This window comes from Hirundo rustica, chromosome 35, assembly GCF_015227805.2.
Source record: "Hirundo rustica isolate bHirRus1 chromosome 35, bHirRus1.pri.v3, whole genome shotgun sequence".
Classification (NCBI taxonomy): Eukaryota; Metazoa; Chordata; class Aves; order Passeriformes; family Hirundinidae; genus Hirundo; species Hirundo rustica.
The window spans coordinates 94,370-119,678 of record NC_053484.1 but is presented as its reverse complement, the minus strand read 5'-3'; the positions used below and the strand labels follow the sequence as shown (position 1 = coordinate 119,678).

Sequence of the window (25,309 nt, the reverse complement as noted above, 5' to 3'; positions counted from 1 at the left end):
CCATCCACCCAGTGCTGGCCACTGTCACTCACCCAGTGATGGCCACTGTCACTCACCCAGTGATGGCAACCATCCACCCACTGTTGGCCACTGTCACCCACCCACTGTTGGCCACTGTCACCCACCCAGTGCTGACCACCGTCACTCACCCAGTGCTGGCCACTGTCACCCACCCAGTGCTGGCCACTGTCACTCACCCAGTGATGGCCACTGTCACTCACCCGGTGTTGGCCACTGTCACCCAGTGTTGGCCACCATCCACCCACTGCTGGCCACTGTCACCCACCCAGTGATGGCAACCATCACCCACCCGGTGTTGGCCACTGTCACTCACCCAGTGCTGGCCACCATCCACCCACTGTTGGCCACCATCACCCACCCAGTGCTGGCCACTGTCACCCACTGTTGGCCACCATCACCCACCCAGTGCTGGCCACCGTCACTCACCCAGTGCTGGCCACTGTCACCCACCCGGTGTTGGCCACTGTCACCCACCCAGTGCTGGCCACCATCCACCCACTGCTGACCACCATCACCCACCCAGTGATGGCCACAGTCACTCACCCGGTGTTGGCCATTGTCACCCACCCGCTGCTGGTCACTGTCAACCACCCGGTGCTGGCCACTGTCACCCAATGCTGGCCACTGTCACCCACTGTTGGCCACCATCCACCCAGTGCTGGCCACTGTCACCCACCCAGTGCTGGCCACCATCACTCACCCAGTGATGGCCACTGTCACTCACCTGGTGCTGGCCACTGTCACTCACCCAGTGCTGGCCACTGTCACTCACCCGGTGCTGGCCACTGTCACCCACCCAACACACCGTCACCCTGACAGGAGGGCCATCCCCCACTGAGGGTGGCCACCATCGCCCACCCGACACTGGACACCGTTCTCTGCTCAGTCTTGGCCACTGTCACCCACCCGACACCGGCCGCCGTCACCCGCCCAAACCCGCCCGTTGCCACCCGCCCTGCACCCCAACATCCCAGCTTCCTGCCCAGCCAGGGAAAGGTGCAGCAGAGCCAGAGCCCAAACGCAGCTGTTTTCATCCCAAAACTGCCCTGGGACTGGCTCCAAGTGGGAAAACCTCAGATCCGGAAACTCCTGGCTGCTCCGTTGGCAGCCACCAACCGAGGAAATTGCAGGGCTGGGAGCAGGAATGGCGACAGCTGGAACAACAAGGTGGGTCCCCGGGAGATCAAAGCCGGCGTTGCAGAAGACGGGCGGCACCCTGGGATTGCCGAGAGCCGCGGGCGCTCCGGGACCCACGGCAGGAGCAGGGCTGGCGGCGCGGAGCTGATGGCACCCCCGGGCCCCAGGGGGCGGCTGGCTCCCGTTGGTGCTGTGATGCCCGTGGCGTCGCCTCTCCTGCCGCCCCACCGCCCGGGGACGGGGCCCAGCAGCAGGGAGAGCTGACCCCAGCCCCAGCCCCGGGAAACGGATCCCAGGGAACGAGGATTCGGGATCACGGGGGAGGCAGAGCCAGGAAGGGGCGCGCACGTGGACTTGGCAGGATCCCCGGGAGGGGTGAGGACCCTCTGCGGGTGGCCCCAGACGGGGATAGGGCCGTGGTCCTGTGGGAATACATGTGACTATCCCATGGGAATAATGACCCACTGGACACCAAGGTCCCCGTGTTCTTCACACACGGGGGGCAAACAAGGACACCAAAATGGGGTGAATCCAGGGTTGAAAGGGTCAAATCCTCCACCAAAGCCACTTAAGGTGGGGGGGATCCCATGTTTTTGAGGGAAAACCGTTGCAGTTGGGGGGTTGGACCCAGCAGGGCCCCTCAGCTGCAGCATCACCCCCTCCCCAAATTCCTGGGGGGGGGAAACAGGTGGGCTGCATCTCGGGGTATCCCTGTGATCATCCTTCCCCCTCCTCCCTCCCCAATCCCTCGGGATCCCAAATCCAGAGCATCCTCTATAGGGCCAGAATGTGCCCCAGAGTCCAACCAGGCTCCCAAAAACAAGACCCCGCCCCGAGCCACCCCAGTCCCCCTTCCTGGGGCTCCCCAGCTCCCGGGGTCACTCCACACCTCACCCCAATTAAAACAGGCAAAATTACTCAAAACGAGCCGGGTCAGGGAGCGCGGAAGAGTCTCGGGGGGCTGTGGGGGAAGTTGGGGAGCAGGAGGAGGTTTGGGGCGCCAGGAGGCGAGGAGCGCAGGGGCGTGCGTGTGAAAGTACCCAGAGCCTGGGCGGCTCCTCCCGACGCTAATTACGGGAGTTAATTGCCCCGACAGGCCCCGGCTTGTCACTGCACCCCAAAACCCCACCCAGGGGGTGGCCAAGGGACCAGCCACCAGCACGGGGCAGGGACGCCCTGCTGTGGGGCAGGGACACCCAGCTATGGGGCAGAGACCCCCCTAAACACCGCGGACACATCCACGTGAGGAGGGGCCCACCTAAGCACCCGGATTTTCAGGGTCCCCGCCATGGAGAGGCGGTTTTGGGGTGAAGGAGCCCATTCAGGAGGTGGATTTGTGGGGGGCTGAGCTTGGGGGGGGGGGTCCCACAAAGGCAGAAATGGGGGTTGAGGACTCCCCGATCCAGGAGAATTTGTGGGGCAGGAAGTGTCCGTCTGAGCCCCCCGATTTTGGAGATCCGTGGGGAGGTGGGGTGGAGGTGAAGCAGCCCCTTGGGGGGGTGGATTTGGGGGCTCTGAGCTTGGACAGAGCCTCAGAGGTGGAAATGGGGGTTCAGGTTCCCCAGCAGGAAAATCCGGGGGGCACAGACCCCCAAGTTCCCTGGGCTTGATTCATCCCCCGACACGGGGGGACCCCCGTAGGGCCGGGCCCCCCCCCCAACTCCTCCATCACCCCTTACGAGGCCCCAGCACCCCACAAACGGCTCAGCACCCCCAGACCCCTCACCCCACTCCCCCCATCCCGAGAGGATCCCAGGTGACCCCAAAAGCAGCGGGGACCCCCCCAAACCTGTGACAACCCAAACGCCCCGAGCTCGACCCCATCCGCAGACACCGGAGGACTCCCGGCACCCCAAACCCCTCCCTCCGCCCCCAAAAGGGTCCCAAAGCGGGTCCGGGTCCCCCCTCCCGGCTCCCTCTCCATGCCCCAAAGGCTCAGGGACCCCCCCAAACCCCTCAGAGTTTGGGGCCCCCCCGGGGGGGTGAGTCACGGCCCCACCCCCGGGACCAGCTGGGTCAGGTCTCAGCTCGCCCCCCCCTCCCCGCCCCCAGCCCTGGGGGGCTCCGAGGTCCCTGGAATGAGCCCCCGGGGGGTTCGGGATCAAATCGGGGGGAGCGAGGGGGCCCCAGATGTCCCCGTGCCTCAGTTTCCCTCCCGGGGCACCCCCAGCTCCACTGCTGGGACATTTGGGTGATGGGGGATTGAACCCCCCCCGGGGACCCTTTGGGTGCCCCGAGACCCCCGAGGTCCCCCCGCAGTGTCCCAGCGGGGTGGGGCGAGACCCCCGGCCCATGGCCCCGAATTTGGGGTGCCCCGCCGTGGGGAAGCGAGCGGGGGCCGCTGGCACTGAGGGGGGGACGGGAGGGGTCCGGACGGCCCTGAGGGTGACACGGGGTGACATCGCGGGGGTCCCCCGAGCCTGAGGGCTGCGGCTGCCCCCGCAAACCATCCCTTCCTCAGTTTCCCTGCAGCGTCTCCGTGAGCCCCGGTTCCCAGCCAGGAGGGTCCGTGGGGCTCAACCCCCCCAAACCGCGCCCCCCAAACCCCCCAGAATCCCCCGGATGCCCCCAGGGCCCCGAAGCCAAACCCCTGAGCCCCCAGACCCCACACCCCAAAACCCCCGACCCCCCCCCATCTATTTCTAGACACCCCCAGACCCCGCACGGAGCCCCGGCTCCCCCAGACCCAACCCCCCCAAACCCGTCCAGACCCCCCCAAAACCACCCCCAGACCCCCCCAAAGCCATCAGACCCCCCCCGCCCCCAGACCCACCCCCCGATTCCATTCCCCGCGCCCCCCAACCCCCAGTGGGGCCGAACTCCCCGTTCCCGACTGACTCCCCCGAAATTCGGGGGGGCCCCAGATCCCGCCTCCGCCGCGGCTCCATTCCCGCTCCTCTGCCGCCCTCCAGCGCCCGCGAACCCCAAAATCACCGCGCGGGGCCGGGGTGGCTCTGAGGGCTGCGGGGGAAAGCTCGGGGGGGCCCCGAACCCCTCAAACCCCTCCGAGACCCCCAAAACCAGTCACAGTCGGGGGGAGCTGAAATGGGGGGGCAGAAAAGGGGGTGCAGGGGGGTGACCCCAATTTAACCCTCCCGGGGGGGGGCGAGCCAGCTCCCCCCTTCACCCCAAAAGCGCCTCAAAAGCTCAGGGACCCCCCCCCCCCTCCCCGAGGCTCAGGGGTCCCGAGGGGCCCGGGGGCTCCCCAGAATTTGGGGGGGCTGAGGGAGCCCGTCCCGATTTTGGGACCCCCCCCTCAATTCCCCCAGCAAATCTGGGAGGGGTCCCCAAAACTCCCGGGGTGCGAACTGGGGAGACCCGAGGGCTCCGTGTACTTCGGGGCTACAGCCCCCCGCAACTCCTTAATCGATTAGTGAATGAATTAATTAATCCTCTGCCAGCACTAATTACGGGCACCGCGGGGGCGGACACCCCAAAACCTGCCACAGCCCCGGAGCCTGGGGGCGCTCCCGGCCCCCCCAGCCCATGGAGGGACCCCCAAATCTGCCGCCGCCCCCCCCGGCCCCACTCCCTCCCGGGGCTGGGGTTAATGATTAACGGGGGACAAAGTCCGCTGTCAGCGCTGGGTTTGGGGGGTCCCTCCTTCCCCTCCACCCCTCGGGGAGCCTCTGAGCCCCCCGAAATGTCCGGGAGCCCCCGCCGTGCCCCCAAACCTCAACCACCGCTGGCACGGAGACCCCAGGGCACGACCCCGACACCGCCAAACTGATTTGGGGGGCCGGGACCCCCAAACCCGGGACCCCCAAACCCGGGACCCCCAAACCCGGGACCCCCGAACTCCGCCACTGCCACCCTTCCCTGCCACCCCAAAGTGGGTCAGGGGCACCCCAAAACAGACCCCGGTACCCCAAAGAAGGGACCCGGGCACCCCAAAAGCCGTTCTGGCTTGCCTAAAGGGGTCCTGGCACCCCAAAAACCCAGACCCGGCCACCCCAAAATTGGCTGTGACGCCGCAGGGCGGGTGCTTGTACCCCCAAACAGATCCTCGTAGCCCCAAAACAGGCTCAAGTACCCGGGAATTGGTTCTGGCACCCCCAGAGGGATCCAGGAACCCCAGAACTGACCCTGGCACTCCAAGATGGGTCCTGGCACCCCAGAAAGGTCCTTGGCACCCCAAAAGGCATCCTGCCATCCTGGGATGGGTCCCAGGCAGCTCAGGGTGGGCACAGACACCCTAAAACTGGTCTGGGCATCCAAAAAAAGGATTCAGGCACCCCAAAACAGGGATTGGCACCCCAAAACAAGTCCTGGCTCCCCTGGAAGGGCCCTGAGGCCCCAGGAGGGACCCTCGTACCCCCAGACAGATATTGACAGCCCGTGATGGGTCCTGGCGCCCCAAAACACAGCGGGACACCCAAAAGCAGACCTGGGCACAGCAGCACGGTCACAGACACCCCAGAGGGACCCTGGAACCCCCAAAACAAACCCGGGCACCCACAGATGGGTCCTGGCACCCCGACACAGACCTGGGCGCCCCAAGATGGGCCCTGGCACCTGGGAGAGGTGCAGGGAACCCAAAACAGGTATTGGCACCCTGGGGTGCATCTTGGCACCCCAAAACTGGTCCTGGCACCCCAGGGAGGGCCCCGGGCACCCCAAGATTGGTCCTGGCAGCCACAGATGGGTCCTGGCACTCCAAAACAGAATCTAGGACCCCCCAACAGGCCCAGACACCCCAAAACTGATCTGGGAACACCAAGATTGGTCCCGGTCCCCCAAGAAAGACCCAGGAACCCCAACACAGCCCCAGACACCCCGAGATGGATCCCGCCACCTCCACACTGATCCGAGCACCCCAAGATTGTCCTGGCACCCCAAAACACCCCAGGCAGCCTGGGATGAGCCCCAACACCCCAACAGGAGCACGCCCCCCCCCCCCAGTTATCCACACTCCCGAAGTTCCAAGGTTTTATTCCAGCAGCGAGCAGAACCCCGGGGGCAGGCCCGGGCCCCCCAGTTCCCACCCCACAGGCCGGGAGGGGACAGTGGGGGGCTCGGAGCCCCCCGGGGGGGCACTGCCTCAGGCTGTCGGTGCCTGCCTGGGGTCCGGGATGGAGCTGGGGACCCCCAGGGAAGGAGGCCGGGATGGAGGGGGGCTCAGCAGGTCAGGACGTGGGGATCCCCCCGGGAATGGGGGAACAGCCCCAGGAAAGGGGGCTCAGGTGGTTGGACACAGAGGGGCCCCCCGCAGGGAGGAAAGAGGGGACCTGGGGGGGCTCAGCAGGTCAGGACGTGGGGGGATCTCCCCCACCACCCCAGAAAAGGGGGTTCAGCTCGGCAGGACCCGGGGGGGCACCCTGAGAAGGGGAGGCCCAGGGGGGCTCAGCAGGGCAGGACACGGGGGGACCCCCCCAAGAGAGAAGGGGGGAGCTCAGCAGGTCACGGACCCTCCCCAGAAATGGGGGGCTCATCTTTCCAGGACATGGGGGGACATCCCAGGATGGAAAGGGGGGCTCAGCCAGGCTGGATGTGGAGACCCCCTCTCAGGAAAGGGGGTTCACCCTGTCGGGAGACGCCCCTGGGAGGGCGGGAACACGGAGGATCCCCTGGGAAAGGGGGGGGCGGGTTTGTGTGGACATGGGGGACACCCCAGGAAGGGGGGTCCTGGGGGGCTCCAGCAGGTCAGGATTTAGGGTCGGCTCAGGAAAGGGGGGGCTCAGGTCAGCTGGCCAAGCCGAGGAACGGGGGTCCCCCAGGAAAGGGGGTTCAGCTTTCCAGGACGTCGGAGGACTCGGACACGAGTTTCCCGTCGCGGGTCTCGATCTTCTTGATGACGATGGCGCGGGATCTGGGGGGGGCCGTGCCCTCGGGGGGTGGGGGGGGCACCGAGTACCCCGAGCTGACCACGGCCCCCCCAAACGCCTCCCCAAATCCCCCCCCGAAACCCCCCCCGAATCCACCTGCGGGGAAGAGGGAGCAGCTGTGAGGGGGGGGGCACTCGGGGGGGCACCAAAAGCCGGGGGGGCCCCGGGGATCCCCCAAAACTCACCCAGGTACCTCGGGGTCTTGGCGTGGATGCTCAGGTTCTGCACTGCGGCCTCGAGCCTGGGGGGGTTTGGGGGGGTCCCCCAAAGAGGATCAGTGACGGAGGGGGGATGAAGGACATGGCCTGGGGGGATCTGGGGGGTGTCCCCCAAAATTCCCCCTGAACAGGAGCAGGGCCGGGGGGAGCTGAGGGACACGGGCGAAGCGGGGGTTGGAGGGGATCCCGCAAACCGGGCGGATTTGGGGCAGAGGAATAAGGGACACGGTCAGGTGGGGGTATTTGGGACCTTCATGGGATATGGGACGTGGGGCACGGAATGTCCGTGGGATACCCACGGGATATGGGATACCCACGGGATATGGGATGTCCATGGGATATGGGATAGGGAATGTGGGATATGGGATGTCCATGGGATATGGGGTAGGGAATGCGGGATATAGGATGTCCATGGGATATGGGACGTGGGGCACGGAATGTCCGTGGGATACCCATGGGATGTGGGATACCCACGGGATATGGGATACCCATGGGATGTGGGATACCCACGGGATATGGGACGTGGGGCAGGGAATGTCCGTGGGATACCCACGGGATGTGGGATGTCCACGGGATGTGGGGTAGGGAATGTGGGATATGGGATGTCCACGGGATATGGGGTAGGGAATGTGGGATATGGGATGTCCACGGGATATGGGGTAGGGAATGTGGGATATGGGATGTCCATGGGATATGGGGTAGGGAATGTGGGATATGGGATGTCCACGGGATATGGGGTAGGGAATGTGGGATGCAGGACATAGGATGTCCATGGGATATGGGACGTGGGACATGGAATGTCCGTGGGATGTCCATGGGATACGGGATAGGGAATGTGGGATGTGGGATATGGAATGTCCATGGGATATGGGGTAGGGAATGGGGTATTTGGGATGTCCATGGGATATAGGGTAGGGAATGTGGGATATGGGATATGGAATGTCCATGGGATAAGGGGTAGGGAATGTGGGATGCCCATGGGATATAGGGTAGGGAATGTGGGATGCGCGGTATGTGATGTCCATGGGATATGGGATGTCCATGGGTTACGGGGTAGGGAATGTGGGATGCAGGATATGGAATGTCCATGGGATATGAGATGTCCATGGGACGTGGGATGTCCATGGGATATGGGATATCCATGGGATATGGGGTAGGGAATGGGGTATTTGGGATATCCATGGGATATAGGGTAGGGAATATGGGATGCGGGGTATGTGATGTCCATGGGATATGGGATGTCCATGGGATACGGGGTAGGGAATGTGGGATGCAGGATATGGAATGTCCATGGGATATGGGATGCCCATGGGATATAGGGTAGGGAATATGGGATGCGGGATATGAGATGTCCATGGGATATGGGATGCCCATGGGATATGGGATGCCCATGGGATATGGGGTAGGGAATGGGGTATTTGGGATGTCCATGGGCTATGGGATACTTGTGGGATGTGAGACATAAAATACGGGACGCTCATGGCATCCAGAATGAAGGGCATGAGATGTGGGATGCCCAGAGGTTACGGGATGTGGGATGCCCATGGGATGTGGGATCCAGGGTCCGGGATTCGGGACTGGGGCTTCCCACCTGCTCTCCTCGCCCTCCAGCAGCTTCCTGTAGGTCGCGATCTCGATGTCCAGGGCCAGCTTGACGTTCATGAGCTCCTGGTACTCCCGGAGCTGCCGCGCCAGGTCCTGCTTGGCCTGGGCCAGGGCCCCCTCCAGCCCCCCCAGCTTGGCCCGGGCGTCCCTCAGCGCCAGCTCCCCACGCTCCTCGGCCTCGGCCACTGCCGCCTCCAGCCCTGAGCGCTGCGGGACGGGACACTGAGCCAGGATCCCCCCGGACCCAACATCCCGGTATCCCAATATCCCTCACCCCCTGTGTCCCCATGCTCCAGTATATTCCAGTATTCCCAGTGTCCCAGTACTCCTCACTCCCCACTATCCCTCACATCCCACTTTCCCTCACTCCCCACTTTCCCTCACCCCCCCTTTTGCCCAGTATTCCCAGACCCCCCAAAATCCCCCCATCTCCGAGCCGTCGCTCTCTCCTCCCGTTTCCCGGACAAGATCCCAGGGGATCCTCAGGAATCCCGTGGGGGGGTTCCCGGGGGGTGCTGGGGGATGTGTGGGCGAGGGGCGGGCAGCGTCCCACCCGATTTCCATCCAGGCTGGACCCCAAACCTGATTTTTCAGAGCCTCGATCTCCGCCTGGGTGCGCTGGATCCGCCGGTTCAGCTCCTGGATCTGGCTCCGGGTCTGGCGCAGGTCGTCCCCCTGCTTCCCGGCCGCCGTCTTCAGCTCTTCGTACTGGAGACACCGGACACCGGAGCGTGGGGCACCCCCCAAACCCACCGGCACCCCAAAATCGGGAGGAAAAAGCTGGGACGTGGCCAAACTTGGAGGGATGGTCCAGAGTGGGATGTGGGAGGTCCGGTTGGGTTTGGGGCTGGGATCTTGGAAGGATGGAGATGGGGGGGACCCCCCTTTTTCACCAGCACCCCAAAAACTGGGAGGGAAGAGCTGGGATGCAGCGGAGGCAGGAGGGATGCTGTGACAGGGACGCAGCGGCTCCAGCTGGAATTTGGTGGAACTGGGATCTTGGGGGAATGGAGATTGGGAGGACCCCTACTTTCACCCTGCACCCCAAAGTTTGGGATGGAAGAGCTGGGATCCGCCTGTGCCACGAAGGAAACTCCAGCTGGGATCCCGGGGGGAGGGAGGTGAGGGGAGCCCTCCCTTCCCCAGCACCCCAAAAGCGGGAAGGGAAGAGCTGGGATGCGGCCGTGGCGGGAGGGACGCTCCAGCTGGGACGATCCATTGGGATCCATGGTTTGGAGTCAGGGATGGGGATGGGGAGGGGGGAACCCAAAAGTTCAGAGGAAAGAGCCAGGATGCGGCGACGCTGGGAGGGAAGATCCAGCTGGGACGTGGCGGGTCCGGACGGGCTTGAGTCTGGGATCCCAGGGGGATGAGGCCCCCCGCTTTCCAGCAGCACCCCGAAACGGGGGATGAAAGAGCCTGGGAAGCACTGGCACTGGGATCCGCGCCGGAACGGGGATGGGGGCCCCTCCCTGCCCCGCGGCACCCCGGGACTGGGATGAGCCCACGCCCGGGGGAACGCTCCAGGTTGGGATGAGGCAGCTCCAGCTGGGTTTCAAGACAGAATTTCTCCCACGCAGCGGCCTCCGGGGCAGGGAGGAAGAGGAGGAGGAAGAGGAAGAGGAGAAAAAGGAGGAGAAGGAAGGATTTGGGGCAGGGAGGAGGAGAATTAGGAAGAAGGAAGAGGATGGGGCAGGGAGGAGGAGGATGGGACAGGGAGGACAAAGGAGGAGGAAGTCTTGAGGAGCAGGGAGCAGGAGGAGGAAGGCTCAGGACAGGGAGGAGGAAGGCTCAGGGCAGGGAGGAGGAAGGCTCAGGACAGGGAGGAGGAGGATTAGGAAGAAGGAAGAGGATGGGGCAGGGAGGAGGAGGAAGGCTCAGGGTGCAGAAGAGGAGGAGGGTTTGGGGAGCAGGAAGGAGCAGGAAGTGTCAGGGAGGAGGAGGAGGAAAGATGGGGGAGCAGGGAAGAGGATCAGGGCAGGCGGAGGAGGAAGGATTGGGCAGGGAGGAAGAGGAGGAGGAGGAGGAAGGCTTGGGGGGGCAGCAGGGGGTGCTCTCCTGACCTTGACCTGGTAGAGGCCTTCGGCCTCAGCGCGGCTGCGGCCAGCGATGTCCTCGTACTGCGCGCGCACCTCGGCCAGGACCCCGGCCATGTCCAGCTGGCGGCTGTTGTCCATGGACACCACCACGGCCGTGTCCGACACCTGCGCCCGCAGCTCCTGCAGCTCCTGCGCACAGCGGGGCTGCGCTCAGCCCTCAATCCAGGCACCCCAAACCCTGGCACCCCAAACCCTGGCACCCCAAACCCTGGGCACCTCCTGAATCCAGGCACCCCCAAACCCTGGCACCCCAAACCCTGGGCACCCCCAAATCCTGGCACCTCCTGAATCCAGGCACCCCCAAATCCTGGCACCCCAAACCCTGGGCACCCCCAAATCCTGGGCACCTCCTGAATCCAGGCACCCCCAAATCCTGGCACCCCAAACCCTGGGCACCCCCAAATCCTGGGCACCTCCTGAATCCAGGCACCCCCAAATCCCAGGCACTCCCTGAATCCAGGCATCCCAAATCCCAGGCACCCCAAATCCTGGGCACCCCAAATCCTGGCACCTCCTGAATCCAGGCACCCCAAACCCTGGGCACCCCCAAATCCCGGGCACGCCCAAATCCCAAGCACCCCCTGAACCCTGGGCATCCCCAAATCCCAGGCACTCCCTGAATCCAGGCACCCCAAATCCCGGGCACCCCAAATCCCGGGCACCCCCTGAATCTTGGATACCCCCAAATCCCGGGCACCTCAAATCCCGGGAACCCCCTAAATCCGGGCGCCCCCAATCCCAGGCACCCGCAAATCCCGGGCACCCCCAAACCTCCTCGTAGAGCTGCCGCAGGAAGTTTATCTCGTCGGTCAGGCTCTCCAGGCGGGATTCCAGCTCCACCTTGGACATGTAGGCTTCATCCACGTCCTGCGGGAACGCTCCTGTCACCCCGCTGCTCCCAGGGCCCCCCCAGAAACCCCGCGGCCTCAGGGGCTCCCCCCTCAGTGCCGGGGCCCCCCCTCAGTGCCGGGGCCCCCCCTCAGTGCCGGGGCCCCCCACCTTTTTGAGCAGGACAAACTCGTTCTCCTTCTCGGTGCGGTGGTTGATCTCCTCCTCGTACCTGGGCAGGGGACGCGGAGATGGGGGTGACGGGGCACCGGGAGAAACGGGAACGGGGGACGAGGGGACAGCGGGGATTTGGGGATGGGAGTCGGGGAGAGGGGGGCACTTGAGGAGGGGGACGTGGGAATGGGGGACACGGGGATAGGGGAATGGGGGACAGGGGGATAGGGAAATGGGGGGATATGGGAATGGGGGAATGGGGGACAGGGGGATATGGGAATGGGGAACATGGGAATAGGGAAATGGGGGACATGGGAATAGGGGAATGGGGTGATATGGGAATAGGGAAATGGGGGACATGGGAATAGGGGAATGGGGTGATATGGGAATGGGGGAATGGGGGACAGGGGGATATGGGAATGGGGAACATGGGAATAGGGAAATGGGGGACATGGGAATAGGGGAATGGGGTGATATGGGAATAGGGGAATGGGGTGATATGGGAATGGGGGAATGGGGTGATATGGGAGTAGGGGAATGGGGGACAGGGGGATATGGGAATGGGGAACATGGGAATAGGGGAATGGGGTGACATGAGAATAGGGGGATTGGGGGACATGGGAATAGGGAAATGGGGTGACATGGGGGCAGCAGGGATGGGGACACCGGGACAGGGGGGATACAAGGATACATGGGAACGTGGGGACGGGAGGATACAGGGACACAAGGGGATGGGAGCACGTGGAGGGGTCCTGGAGCAGGGGTGTGGGGACATGAGGAGACCCAGGGACACAGGGGGGACATCGAGGGCCGTGGGGACAGCGGGACAGGACGGGGACACAAGGAGATGTGGGGGAACACTCGGGGACACAGACACAGCCTCGAATTCCTCCGGGAGGCTGCAGGCGGGGTCAGCACGGGGCGCGGCCCGGGGCTGGGGGGCTGCAAGGTGGTACTGGGGGTCTGGGGAGACACGGGGGGCACCCGGGGGATTCGGGGGACCCTCGAGGACACTGACTTGGCCTTGAACTCCTCGACAAGGCCCCGGACGTGGCCGAGCTCCGCGCGCAGCCGCTGCCGCTCCTGCCCCAGCCCCTCCAGCTGCCGCCGCAGGGTCCCGGCGTAGCCCTCCAGGAGCCCCCCCAGGCTGCTGCGGGGCGCCGGCTGCGCCCGCAGGAGCCCCCACTTGGTCTCCAGGAGTTTGTTCTGCTGCTCCAGGAACCGCACCTGCGGGCAGAGGAGGGGCACCCCGAAACCGGCCAAAATCACCGCAGGATCACAGCCACGGGGGAAAAAGGGGGTCAGCAGCGCTCCCACACCCCGGAATCGCCCCGAAATCACCCCAAAATTACCCCAAAATAACCCCCCCACACACACTAAAATCACCAAAAAATCAATATCCCCACGCCCCAAAATGACACCTGGGGGAAAGCAGGGTCAGGCTGTTCCCATATCTCAAAATCCCCCCAAAACCACACCTGGGGGGAAAAGGGGGGAAAAGGGAGTCAGCACCCCAAAATTACCCCCAAATCGCCCTCAGGGGAATGGGTTGGGCTGGAGGGGGGCACGAAGTGCCAGGGTGGAGGAGGGGGGGGATTTGGGGTCCTGGGACAAGCCGGAGTCTGCGCGTCCTTGTGGGGAGTCAGGAGGGGGTCAGGGTGTCCCCGAGGGGGGCGTCAACGTCCCCGAGGGTCTCAGAAGGTCCCCAAAAAGCTCAGGAGGTCCCAGCTGATCCAGGGGATCCCTGAAGGGTTTCTAAGCTTTCCCCAAGGGTCTCAGGAGGTCCCCAAAGGTGCTCGGGGTGTCCCAGGTGAGACTCGGGGGGTCCCAGGTGAGACTCGGGGGGTCCCAGAGAAGGTCCCAATGTCCCCCAGGGCACAGGAAGAGGCTCAGGAGGTCCCAAGGAGGGTCTCAATGTCCCCAGGCGCCCCAGAAGCCGGTCCCCAGGGTGGTCCCACCCCTCCCCGCGGTCCCCCTCAGCTCCACCTTGTCGATGAAGGCGGCGAATTTATCGTTGAGCGTCTTGATCTGCTCCTTCTCCTCCCGGCGCAGCTCCTGCAGCTCGGGGTCCACGGCCACGTCCAGCGGCGCCAGGAGGCTCCGGTTGATGGTGACGGCCGCGATGCCCCCGCCCGCCCCCGGCAGCCACGAGGGAGCCCCGAGAGCCCCGGAGCCGCCGCGGAGCCCCCCGTAAGGACCGAGCGGCGGGGCCGCGCTCATCCTCAGCGCCGGGCCCGCCGTGAAGGAGCGCGACGAGAAGGAACGGCCCGGAACGGCCGAGCTGCTCCGGAGCGGCTGCCGGGGGATGGAGACCGACATCGGGCCGGGAAAGTGGGGAAAGAGGCTGGGGAGAGCTCGGGGAGGTGGGAAAAAGGAGCTCGGAGGGAGGACGAGGAAGCCGGAGAAGATCGGGAGGAGGGAGTTTGGAAAGAGGTCGGGAAGTGGTTGAAGAAGGTCGGGGAGGGTTGGAGGAGGCTGCGGGGAGGATGGAGAAGGTTGGAAGGAGGGCGAGGAGGTTGGAGGAGGTTTGGAGGAGGTTTGGAGAAGGTCCTCGGCTGAGGAGGACGGCTGCAGGAGGATGAGGACGGTGGGAGGAGGCTGAAGAGGCTCGGGAGGATGAGGACGGCTGGAGTAGGTCGGACGAGGCTGGAGGAGGCTGAGGAGGACGGGGCCAAAGCCGCGCTCGGGGCAGGAAGGCTCGGGCAGCCCCGGCAGGACCGGCCCGACGGGTCGGGGCAGGACGGGCCGGGCCGGGCGGAGCGGCCGGGCGGGTTCCGGGACAGTTCCCGGTTTGGTTCCCGGCTTGGTTCCCGGCTTTACCCCAGAGCCGGGGGAGGAGAAGCGAGGGGAGGGACCGGAGCTTTAACCCCTTCGGGACGTGCGGTCCGCGGGGTCGCCGATGCCCCCAAATGCGAGTCCCGGTGCGGGGGAGGAGACCCGCCGAGTGCGCAGGGAGCGTCCCCAGCCCTGTCCCCACCGTCAGTCCCAGTGCCCGTCACCCAGTCCTGCCCACCCACTTTGGGCCCCCACGCCCCCACTCCAGTCCGGGTCCCCCCACTCTCGGTCCCGAGCCCACGTCCCCGGTTTGTCCCCGGTCTGGGTCTCTGGACCAGTGCCACCACCCCGTGTCCCCCGGTCTGTGTCCCCAATCCGTGACCCCAAACTGTTCCTCCAGGCAATGTCCCCAGCCCCTGTCCCCATCCTAGGATCTCAAACCATGGCCCCACGGCATGTCCCCAATCCCTGACCCCATAGTTTGGGGTCAAACGCTGTCCCCAGCCCCACGTCCCTCAGGGCGGTGCCCCAGTCCCTGTCCCCAGATTACATCCCAAACATCCCAAACCTGCATCCCTAAACCCTCTTCCCCAGCCCCAAATCCTGAACCCGTCCCCAAACGGTGTCCCCAGCCCTGTGTCCTTGTCCCCTGTACCCCAGCCCTGTGTCTCCAGCCCTGTGTCCCTGTCCCCCAGCCCTGTGTCCCTGTCCCCAGCCCTGTGTCCCCAGCCCTGTGTCCCCTGTCCCTGTCCCCCAGCCCTGTGTCCCTGTCCCTAGCCCTGTGTCCCTTGTCCCTGTCCCCTGTGTCCCCTGTCCCTGTCCCTGTGTCCCTGTCCCTCTGTCCCTTGTCCCTGTCCCTGTCCCCAGCCCTGTGTCCCTGTCTCCTGTCCCCTGTCCCTGTCCCCAGCCCTGTGCCCCCTGTCCCTGTCCTGTGTCCCTGTCCCTGTTCTCAGCCCCGTGTCCCTGTCCCTGTCTCCTGTCCCCTGTCCTCGTCTCCTGTCCCCTGTCCCCAGCCCTGTGTCCCTGTCCCCTGTGTCCCCAGCCCTGTGTCCCTTGTCCCTGTCCCCTGTGTCCCCTGTCCCTGTCCCTGTCCCCTGTGTCCCCTGTCCCTTGTCCCTTGTCCCTGTCCCGTGTGTCCCCTGTCCCTGTCTCCTGTCCCCTGTCCCCAGCCCCTGTCCCCTGTCCCTGTCCCCTGTCTCCTGTCCCCTGTCCCCGTCCCTGTCCCCAGATCCGAGTCACAGTGTGATCACAGCCCCGGGCCCCAGCAGCACCTGTCCAACCCCAGACTCAGCAGCAAAACGGGGGAAACGTCCCCAAAAGGCACGGGACGGACGGACAGATGGACAGAGGGATGGATGGTGGATGATGGATGGATGATGGATGGATGGATGGATGGATGGAGGTGAGGTCAGGTGTGCTCAGGTGTGCTCAGGTATGTTCAGGTGTGCTCAGGTGTGCATGGGTGTATTCAAGCAGGCTCAGGTGTGTTCAGGTGTGTGCAAATGAGTTCAGGTGAGTTCAGGTGTGCCCAGGTGTGCTCAGGTGTGTGCAGACGAGTTCAGGTGAGCCCAGGTGTGCTCAGGTGTGCCCAGGTGTGCCCAGGTGTGTTCAGGTGAGTTCAGGTGTGCCCAGGTGTGCCCAGGTGTGCCCAGGTGTGTTCAGGTGAGTTCAGGTGTGCCCAGGTGTGCCCAGGTGTGCCCAACAGGTGCCGGGCGTGCAGTGATGGCTCCGTCGGTGGCTCCAGCCCGGGCCCGCCCGGCACGAGGGCGGCACACGCCGGGCACGGAGCGGGTGCGGCACCTGCGGGATCCTGGCGCCGGGATCATTCCCGGGGCTTTGCCTCCAGCCGGGCCCCGGCAGCTCTGGGGCAGCGTCTCCTTCCTCCTTCCTCCCTTCCCAAATCCATCCCGATTCCGCCGCGGGGGGAGAGGGGGGTCTGACCAACGCAGCCCCACACGGGGGTCTCTCAAAGCCCCCCCAAACCTGCGGCAGCCGGGAGCGAACACGATCTGCTCCCCGCTCCGCCCCTCCAGAGGCTCCCGCCGCCTCCCGCTCTCAATCCCGCCCGTCTTATCGGGAAGGAATTTGCAGAGATAACCCTCGAAGGGGGGGCGGAGCGCGGGTCCCAGACCCTGCAGGACCCTCCCCGAGCTCCCCAAGACCACCGAGGCCCCCCAGGGACCCCCCCAAACCCTTGACAGCCCCAGCTGAGCCCCTCATGGCCATCAGCTGGGGACACTGAGGCACGGGGGGACACGGGGGGGACACGGGGGGGACACGGGGGGGACACGTCACCCACCGGGAACGCCCGGAATGCTCCCGATAAGGCCCGGGGTGGGAGCAGCCCCGACACCCGGGCCCTTCGGGGGGTCCCCAAAGAGGGACGAGGCCGCCGGACCCCGGGCGGGACCCCTGGGACCCCCGGGTCCGGCACCTCGGGGATCCCGCCGGGAAAATGTGGGAAAAAAAGGGGAGGAAAAGGGGGAACGGGATAAAATTGGGCAGGTGGGAGAAAATGGGGGGAAAATTGGGCAGATTTGGGGCAAAAGGGAGGGGATGGGCAAGGGAAAGGATGGGGGCAAAGCAGGGAAAAATGCGGGGGGAAAGGGAAATGGGGGGGAAAGGGAAAGGAGTGGGGGGAAATGGGGAGATACGGCAAAAAAAAATGGGGGGGAGCCAGCAAAATTGGAGGGAGAGGGGGTGAAATGGGGCAAAAAGGGGATAAATGGGACAGGAATGGGGTAAAATGGAGCAAAATCGGGTAAAAAAGAATGGGATAAAATTACAAAATAGGGTAAGAATGAGTAAAACGGGACAGGGATGGGGTAAAACGGCAGAATGGGGCAGAAACAGCAGAACGGGAAGGTTTGGTATAAATGGAGTAAAATGGAGCAAAAAGAGGCAGGAAGGGGGGAAACGGGGGGAATGAGAAATGGGCAAAAATGGGGCAAAAGTGGGCAAAGATGAGTAAATGGGACATGAACGGGGCAAAACGGGGCAAAATGGGGCAAAACGGGGCTTCGGGTCAGGCAGGGGCTGCAGCAGGGTCAGCAGGGTGATGTGGGGCTGGCTATGGGGACCCGAAAATGTGTGGGGCTGATCCCGACCCCGCCCCACATCCTCACAGTTCGGGGGCTCAGCCCCATCCCTTCGTCCCCCGCCCCGCAGTTCTGGGGTCGATCGCATCCCTCCAGCCTTCACCCCACAAGTTCTGGGGCTGATTCCTTGCTCTCTGCCCCCCACCCCACAGTTCTGGCTCACGTCCCTTTCCACCCAAGTTTTGGGGTTGATTCCCTTCTCCCCCCCAGCTCTTGGCCGGACCCCCAAACCTCTGCCCCACATCCCACGAGTTTCGGGGCTGATTCCTTTCCCACTTCCCAAGTTTTGGGGTCGACGCCCTTCCCCGTCCCCCCCCCACCCGCGGCCGTGGAGCCGATTCCCGCAGGAACAAAGCGCTGGGCCGGCTCCAGCCGCACCTTCCCGGGAGCCCGGGCCGTGGGGAGGTGCCCGCGGGGGCCGCTCCCGGCTATAAATCCCGGCCAGAATTCCCGCCCGGAATTCCAGCAGCTCCACTCTCGGCCCTCCCGCCGTCGTGTCGCCGTTCCCCATGAGCTTCTCCCGCCGCACCGTCTATTCCAGCTCCGTCCGCTCCGGCGGCGCCGGGAGCCTCGGGACCCCCGGGATCGCCCCCGGCCGCCGCTTCGCGCCCCTGGGCAGCGCCGCCAGCGTCTACGCGGGAGCGGGGGGCGCGGGGTCCCGCATCTCCGTCACCCGCACCCTGAGCGGCTCCGCGGGGGCCTTTGGGGCCGGGTATGGGGCCGCGTATGGGGCCGGCCTGGGGGGCAGCGTCTTCCTGGGGGGCTCCGGGGCCGTGGCCAACGAGAAGGAGGCGATGCAGGATCTCAACGAGCGCCTGGCCACGTACCTGGAGCAGGTGCGGAGCCTGGAGAGGGAGAACCGGCGCCTGGAGACGCAGATCCGGGAGTTTATGGCCAAGAAGGGACCCAGCGCCCATGACTGGAGCCCCCAGTGGGAGCTGATCGAGGAGCTCCGGGACAAGGTGGGGGCGCGGGGGGGTTAAACATTAACCGGGGGGGAAGGGAAGGGAAGGGAAGGGCTGAACTTTGCATCCCGGGGGGGTCTGGGGGTGCCAGGGTGGGTACGGGGGGGTTTGGGGAGAGCCGGGGTGGGGGGCGCGGGGGGGGGTTTCCTCCCCTCGGGGCTGCGTTTGCGTGGGGCGAAGGGACGAGGCGGAGGCCGCCGGGGTGGGGCAGGGTCGAAGGAGCCCCCCCCTCTGTTTTTACCCCGATTTTTGGGTAAACGAGCCCCCCTCAGCCCCCGCAAAGCCTCCTCAAGGTGACCGGCACCACCCAACCCCCCCCCGCCTCCCCACCCCGGTTATCGCCGCTTTTCCGGGGCGAGGCCCTGGGGGAAGGGGGGCCGAGGAAGTCATCCTGCCGCGGGGACCGTGACACGTGTCCCTGCGTCCCTGCGTCCACGTGTCACACTCACCTGTCCCCCCCACATCCCTGTGCTCGCCTGTGTCCGTGTGTGCCCCCCTCCACGAGTGCCCACATCCCTGTGTCCACTCGTGTCCGTGTCCCTGTCCGTGTCCATCTGTCCCCACGTGCCCCTGTACCCACGTGTGTCCATGTCCCTGTGTCCACTCGTGTCCATGTCCCTGTGTCCCTGTGTCCACTCGTGTCTGTGTCCCCACATCCCTGTGTCCACTCATGTCCATGTCCCCCTGTCCCTGTGTCCATCTGTCCCCACGTGCCCCTGTCCCCACGCGTGCCCGTGTCCCCCTGTCCCTGTGTCCATCTGTCCCCACGCGTGTCCCCCTGTCCCCACGTGTGTCCCCGTGTCCCCGTGTCCATCTGTCCCCATGCGCCCCTGTCCCCACGCGTGTCCGTGTCCCCGTGTCCATCTGTCCCCACGTGCCCCTGTCCCCACGCGTGTCCCTGTGTCCCCGTGTCCATGTCCCCACGCGTGTCCCTGTGTCCATCTGTCCCCACGCGTGTCCCCGTGTCCATGTCCCCACGCGTGTCCATGTCCCCGTGTCCCCACCCCAGATCCTGGAGAGCGCGGTGGAGAACGCTCGCACCGTGCTGCAGATCGACAACGCGCGGCTGGCGGCCGACGACTTCCGGGTCAAGTGAGGACTGGATACCGGGAATACTGGGAATACTGGGAATACTGGGAATACCGGGAATACTGGGAATACTGGGAATACTGGGGGTGGGAACACGGCAGCGATGACGTGGGAACGGGGATGGAAATGGGGGTGGGAATATGATGGGAAAGGGGGTGCATACGGGGTAGGAATAGGGGTGGGAATGGGGATGGGGTGGAAATGGAGCGGGAAGCAAGATGGGGATGGGAATAGGGGTGGGATCGGGTGGGAATGGGGATGAGGATGGAGTGGGGATGGGGACGAGGATGGAAATGGGAGTGGGAACAGGAGTGGGGATGGGAACAGGGAAAAGGATGGTGTGGGAGATGGGATGGAGACAAGCATGGAAACAGGAGTGGGGATGGGGGGAAATGGATGGGATGGGGTGGGATGGGATGGGATGGGATGGGATGGGATGGGATGGGATGGGATGGGGTGGGATGGGATGGGATGGGATGGGATGGGATGGGATGGGATGGGATGGGGTGGGATGGGATGGATGGGATGGGATGGGATGGGATGGGATGGGATGGGATGGATGGGGGTGGGTGGGATGGGATGGATGGGATGGGATGGGATGGGATGGGATGGGATGGGATGGGATGGGATGGGATGGGATGGGGTGGGATGGGATGGGATGGGGTGGGATGGGATGGATGGGGTGGGATGGGATGGGATGGGGTGGGATGGGATGGGATGGATGGGGTGGGATGGGATGGAGACTGAATGGGTATGGGTGGGAAGGAGGTGGTTACAGGGATGGGAATGGGGTGGAGATGGGACAGGGATGTGCACAAGGATAAGGATAGAAAGAGGAGGAAAAGAAAGAATGGAGACTGGATGTGGACAGGGACAGGGATGGGCTGAGGATGGAAACCAGGATGAGGACGAGGTCGAAGATGGAAACAGGAGTGGGAATGGGGATGGGAAACTGGATAGGGACAGGGAAAAGGACACGGACAGCCGTAGGTGAGAACTGGGATGGGAACATGGATGGAGACAGGGATGGGAACATGGATGGAGACAGGGATGGGACAGATTGGAGATGAGGATGAGGAAGAGGATGAGACAGGAATGGGGATGGGAACAGAGAATGAAAATGGGGATGGGGACAAGGAGAAGGATGGGAATGAGGATGGGGACAGAGACAAAGATGGGATCAGTGGAGGTGGCAGAGGGGAAGAGGCAGGGATAAGAACATGGATGGAGACAGCTACGGGATGAGGTCAGGTGGGGCTGGAATGAGAATGAGGGTGGGACAGGGAGATGGGATGCGATTGAAAATGGAGATGATGAGGATGGATATGAGAATGATGGGAATGTGTTGGGGATGGGACAGGGATGTGATGGGGATGGAAATGGGGATGAAGATGAGGATGGGACAGGGATGGGGAGAAGGAAACAAGGCTGAGGATGAGGGAGATTGAACAAGGACGAGAAAAAGGCTGCGTTGGGCTGGGGATGGAAATGGGGCTGACGGTGGGGCTGGGGGACAAGGGCACACCGGGGACACAAACAGGGACAAGGACAAAGTGCTGAACGGGCACGGGGCTGGCTCGGCTCCGTGTCCCGGCCCTGGCCCCACTCCCGCGGCGGTGCCAGGTTCGAGGCCGAGCTGGCCATCCGGCTGTCGGTGGACGGCGACATCGCGGGGCTGCGCAAGGTCCTGGACGACACCAACATGACGCGGCTGCAGCTCGAGGGGGACATCGAGGCCCTGCGCGAGGAGCTGATCCTGCTGCGCAAGGACCACGACCAGGTGGGGCCGGGGGGCTTGGGGGCCTCGGGGGGGGGGCCGCGGGACCCCAGACTGACGCGCTCTGCCCCCAGGAAATGCAGGAGCTGCGGGCGCAGGTCTCGCAGTCAGCGCTGACGGTGGAGGTGGACGCGCCGCGGTCGCAGGATTTAGGGAAGGTCCTGGGAGAGCTGCGGGCTCAGTACGACGCCCTGGCACAGAAAAACCTGGAGGATCTGGAGAAGCAGTGGGGGCAGCAGGTGGGGAACCCCAAAAAAACCCCGAATCCCACCCCAAAACAGCCCCCGAAATGTTCCCAACGGAGCTGCAGATGCAAGACAATGCCCTGGCCTTAAAATCCCTGGAGGACCTGGAGAAGCAGAGGGGATGGGAGCTGGGGACCCCCAGTCCACACCCAGGGGTCCCCACAAGGGTGTCCTGGGAAGGGGGGGTCACCTGGGGGTCCTAAACAAGGGGGAAACACCTTTTGGGGGTGTCCGCAGGCTGGCATGGGAGGTCCCCAGGGGGCCCCACAAAGGGGACAGGGAGGGGTGGCAGAGCCAGGGGGGTCCTGGGTGCAGATTTGGGACGTTTTTGGGGGGCTTCTGGGGTGAACTGCTCCAGGAGGCTGCTGGTCCAATCTTAGGGACATTTTGGGGTGGCCTCTGTCCAAGGGGACCACCTTGATGTGGGACCCCCATGCCTGAGTCTGGCTCCTCTTGGGATGGTCTCACCCCCCACATCCCCTCCAGGACTTGGGGTGTCCGTGGTGGGTGGGACCGAGGCTGCTGCCCCCCAGACCCCCAGGGTGTCCCCAGCCCCCCGCCCCGACCCCTTCTTTCCCTCCCAGATCACGGAGACCACCCTGGAGGTGACGCAGAGCACGAAGGACCTGGACACGGCGCGAGGCACTGTCGGGGCCCTGCGCCGCTCACTGCAGACCCTCGAGATCGACCTTGAGGCGCTGCGCAACCAGGTGCCCTAAAATCCCTCAAGAAACCCCAAAACCACCCCAAATCCCTCAATCAACAGCACCACGCCCCCAACTCCCTCCCAAAAAAACCCTAACGCCCCTTAATTTATGGCTCCAGAGCCCCAAAACCCTTCCAGCCCCCAACCCATAACTCCAGCCCCCCAAAGGCCATTTTTGAGGCCCTGACCCCATCCCCTAAACCCTCGGAATCCCCCAGAACTCGGGGCTGGAGGCGGCGCTGCCTGGGGCTGAGGGTCGGGCCAGGGTGAGCCCCCACCAGACTCCCTAATTCTCCCCTGATCTCCCCAGAACACGGGTTTGGGGGCTACATTGACCAAAGCTCGGGGTGAACCCCCACAGATCCCCCAAGTCCCCCCAGAACTCGGGTGTGGGGGCAGCACTGGCTGAGCCCGAGGTGACTCTCCCCCATTTTCATGGTGCAGATCCTCTAAACCCCCGTTTTAGGGGCACTGACTCCCCCAAACCCCCCTACTTCCCCCCCAAACCCCCAGAACACGGATTTAGAGGCTGCCACGGTCGAGGCTGAGGCTCAGACCGAGGTGAACCTGCCCCAAAACCCCCGTTAACCCCCGATCCCCCCAGAACCCGGGTCTGGAGCTTGGGACAAACTCCTTCAACCCCAGCTTTCGGGGTGCTGACTCCCCGAACCCCCCTAATCCCCCCCAGAACGCGGGGCTGGAGGCGGCGCTGGCCGAGGCCGAGGCCCGGGCCGGGGCTCACCTGGCGCAGGTGCAGCTCCAGGTGAGCGCGGCCGAGGCGGAGCTGCGGGAAGTGCGGGCGCAGCTCCAGCGGCAGAACGAGCAGCACCGGGAGCTGCTCGGCCTCAAGGACCGCCTCGAGGCCGAGATCGCGACATATCGGCAGCTGCTGGAGGGCGGAGACGGCTTCAGGTGAGCAGGGGGGACTGGGGAGAGGAGCAGGGACGGGGTGGGGGGGAAAAGAAATTCAGGTACGGGGGGGGTGAGTTCAGGTGAGTGAGGAAGTTTGGGGAGGGGGGAGGAGTTCAGGTGAGAGGGAGGAGTTTGGGGGGTTCAGGAATGAGAGGGTTCGGGGTGAGTTTGGTGGAGAGGGAAGGAATTCAGGTACGGGGTGTTAGATGTTCGGGTGAGGGGGGAATTTGGAAGGAATTAGGAATTAGAAGTTCAGATGAGGGGGGAATTTGGGGGTGTAGTTCAGGTGAGGAGGGGAAAGAAGCCAGGTACGGGGGGGTGGAAGGTCGAACTGGGGGGGAGCTCAGGTACAGGGGAGAATGTGGGGGGACATTCAGGTACAGGGGTTCAGGTGAAGGGGGGAGGCTCAGGTTTGGGGGGAGGTGAGCGGAGAGAGCTCAGGTGAGGAAGTTTGGGGAGAAATTCAGAGGGGAGGAGTTCAGGTGAGAGGGAAATCCAGGTACAGGGGAGTTCAGGTGAGGGGGAAATGGAGAGGGAGGAGTGGGATGTGGGCTGGGAAGGGATGGGAAGGGCAAATCCCAGGAATGGAGTGTCCAGCTGCCATCCCTGGCACGGGGAAGGAACAGCGGTGACGCCCAGGGGGGATGAGCCTCCTGTGATGAGGTTTCCAGGTCCCACCAGTTACAAGATTTTGGGGACAGCAGTGACATCCAGGGCGGATGATCCCAGGGGATCACATATCCCAGCTCCGTCCTTCAGGATGGTCTGGGGATAGGGACAAGGGTGACATCACAGGGGATGAACCCCAGGTGTCCCAAGTGTCCGGGTCCCGCCAGTTACAGTGTTTTGGGAACAGCCAGGGGACAGCGGTGACACCCATAGGGGACAATCTCCAGGGTGCTGGGACACCCCAGCCCATCCCCCCGGACATTCCGTGTCCATCCCCTGTTGGGTGACGCTGAGGGGACACTGCCCACCCCTGACCACCCCTCCCTGCAGCCTGAGGGACGCCCTGGACAAGGAGACCACGGCCACCACGGCAGGGACAGGGACAGGGACAGGGACCACCCAGCGCGTGATCACCGAGACCAGGGAGGTGAAGGTCCGCACGTACTGAGGGGTCACAGAGGGTCCCTGGCCCCCGAAAGCCGGGGTTGGCCCCCCAAGGCTCTGCAGATCCAAATAAAGTGGTGAATCCTGTGAACGGGAGCTGGGGTGTGCTGGTGTGTCCTTCCGAGGGGGAACCGGGGTGGGGAAACGGGGCTGAGACCGGGGGGAAACTGAGGCACGGGGTGTGGGGGGCTGTCAGGGGAGGAATGGAAACCTGTACCGACCCCCGGGACACCCCCTTCGCCCCCCGCCCATGTCGGGGTCCCTGGGGGCATCGACCTCCCAAAACCAGCTGGGAGGACCCCGAAATCTCCCTGTCCCCGCCGGCCCCGGAGGCAGCCCCGAGCTCCGGGCTCGCCGTCCCGTCCTGAGCCGCTCCCGGGGGCACGCGGGGGTCGCGGGGATCCCACTGCGGTACCCGGGGGTCCCGGTGCGGCGCTCGGGGCCGCGGGGATCCTGGAGCCCGGCAGTGCTGGGTGTAGGCGGCTCCTCGGCGGTCGGTGTCCGGGGATCCCGGGGTCAGTGCCCGGGGGTCGCGGTGTCCGGGGATCCTTGGGGTGTCAGCAGACTGGGGGGGGTGCCCGGGGTTGCCGGGGTCGGGGGTCTCGGGGGCTCCCAGGGGTGTCCGGGTGATCGCGGTGCCCGGGGCTGTCGGTGTGTGAGGGAGCCCGTGCCCGGGGCTCCTGATGCCGGGGGTCCCAGTGACCGGGAATCCCGTGAGGTGC

General features: G+C 64.7%; 2 protein-coding genes across 2 annotated transcripts; one reads left to right on the top strand and one right to left on the bottom strand.

Moving 5' to 3' along the window:
• Positions 1-6,096: 6,096 nt before the first annotated feature.
• Positions 6,097-14,643, bottom strand: KRT8 (keratin 8). The gene is made up of 9 exons (XM_040088687.2): positions 13,894-14,643; positions 12,926-13,134; positions 11,905-11,965; positions 11,677-11,772; positions 10,870-11,034; positions 9,389-9,514; positions 8,793-9,013; positions 7,169-7,224; positions 6,097-7,079 (listed from the first exon to the last, which is right to left on the bottom strand). The coding sequence occupies exons 1-9, from the start codon at positions 14,224-14,226 to the stop codon at positions 6,886-6,888; spliced, it is 1,461 nt and encodes a 486-aa protein (XP_039944621.1). The 5' UTR covers positions 14,227-14,643; the 3' UTR covers positions 6,097-6,885.
• Positions 14,644-18,289: 3,646 nt separating this feature from the next.
• On the top strand, positions 18,290-24,676 carry KRT18 (keratin 18). Its single transcript, XM_040088694.2, has 7 exons — positions 18,290-18,742; positions 19,755-19,837; positions 21,458-21,614; positions 21,686-21,850; positions 22,441-22,566; positions 23,251-23,474; positions 24,474-24,676. Exons 1-7 carry the CDS (start codon positions 18,290-18,292, stop codon positions 24,589-24,591), a joined length of 1,326 nt encoding a protein of 441 aa, XP_039944628.1. The 3' UTR covers positions 24,592-24,676.
• The last annotated feature ends 633 nt before the right edge of the window (positions 24,677-25,309 follow it).

What these genes read in the sequence shown, in the direction of transcription:
- KRT18 (XM_040088694.2), top strand. Translation starts at nt 18,290, where the DNA reads ATGAGCTTCTCCCGCCGCACCGTCTATTCCAGCTCCGTCCGCTCCGGC. An exon ending in TCGAGGAGCTCCGGGACAAG is followed by an intron (nt 18,743 to 19,754) that starts GTGGGGGCGCGG and finishes TCCCCACCCCAG; the next exon opens with ATCCTGGAGAGCGCGGTGGA. An exon ending in GCCGACGACTTCCGGGTCAA is followed by an intron (nt 19,838 to 21,457) that starts GTGAGGACTGGA and finishes CGGCGGTGCCAG; the next exon opens with GTTCGAGGCCGAGCTGGCCA.
- KRT8 (XM_040088687.2), bottom strand. Translation starts at nt 14,226, where the DNA reads ATGTCGGTCTCCATCCCCCGGCAGCCGCTCCGGAGCAGCTCGGCCGTT. An exon ending in TCGCCGCCTTCATCGACAAG is followed by an intron (nt 13,135 to 13,893) that starts GTGGAGCTGAGG and finishes CTCTGCCCGCAG; the next exon opens with GTGCGGTTCCTGGAGCAGCA. An exon ending in TGCGGCAGCTCTACGAGGAG is followed by an intron (nt 11,035 to 11,676) that starts GTTTGGGGGTGC and finishes CGCTGTGCGCAG; the next exon opens with GAGCTGCAGGAGCTGCGGGC.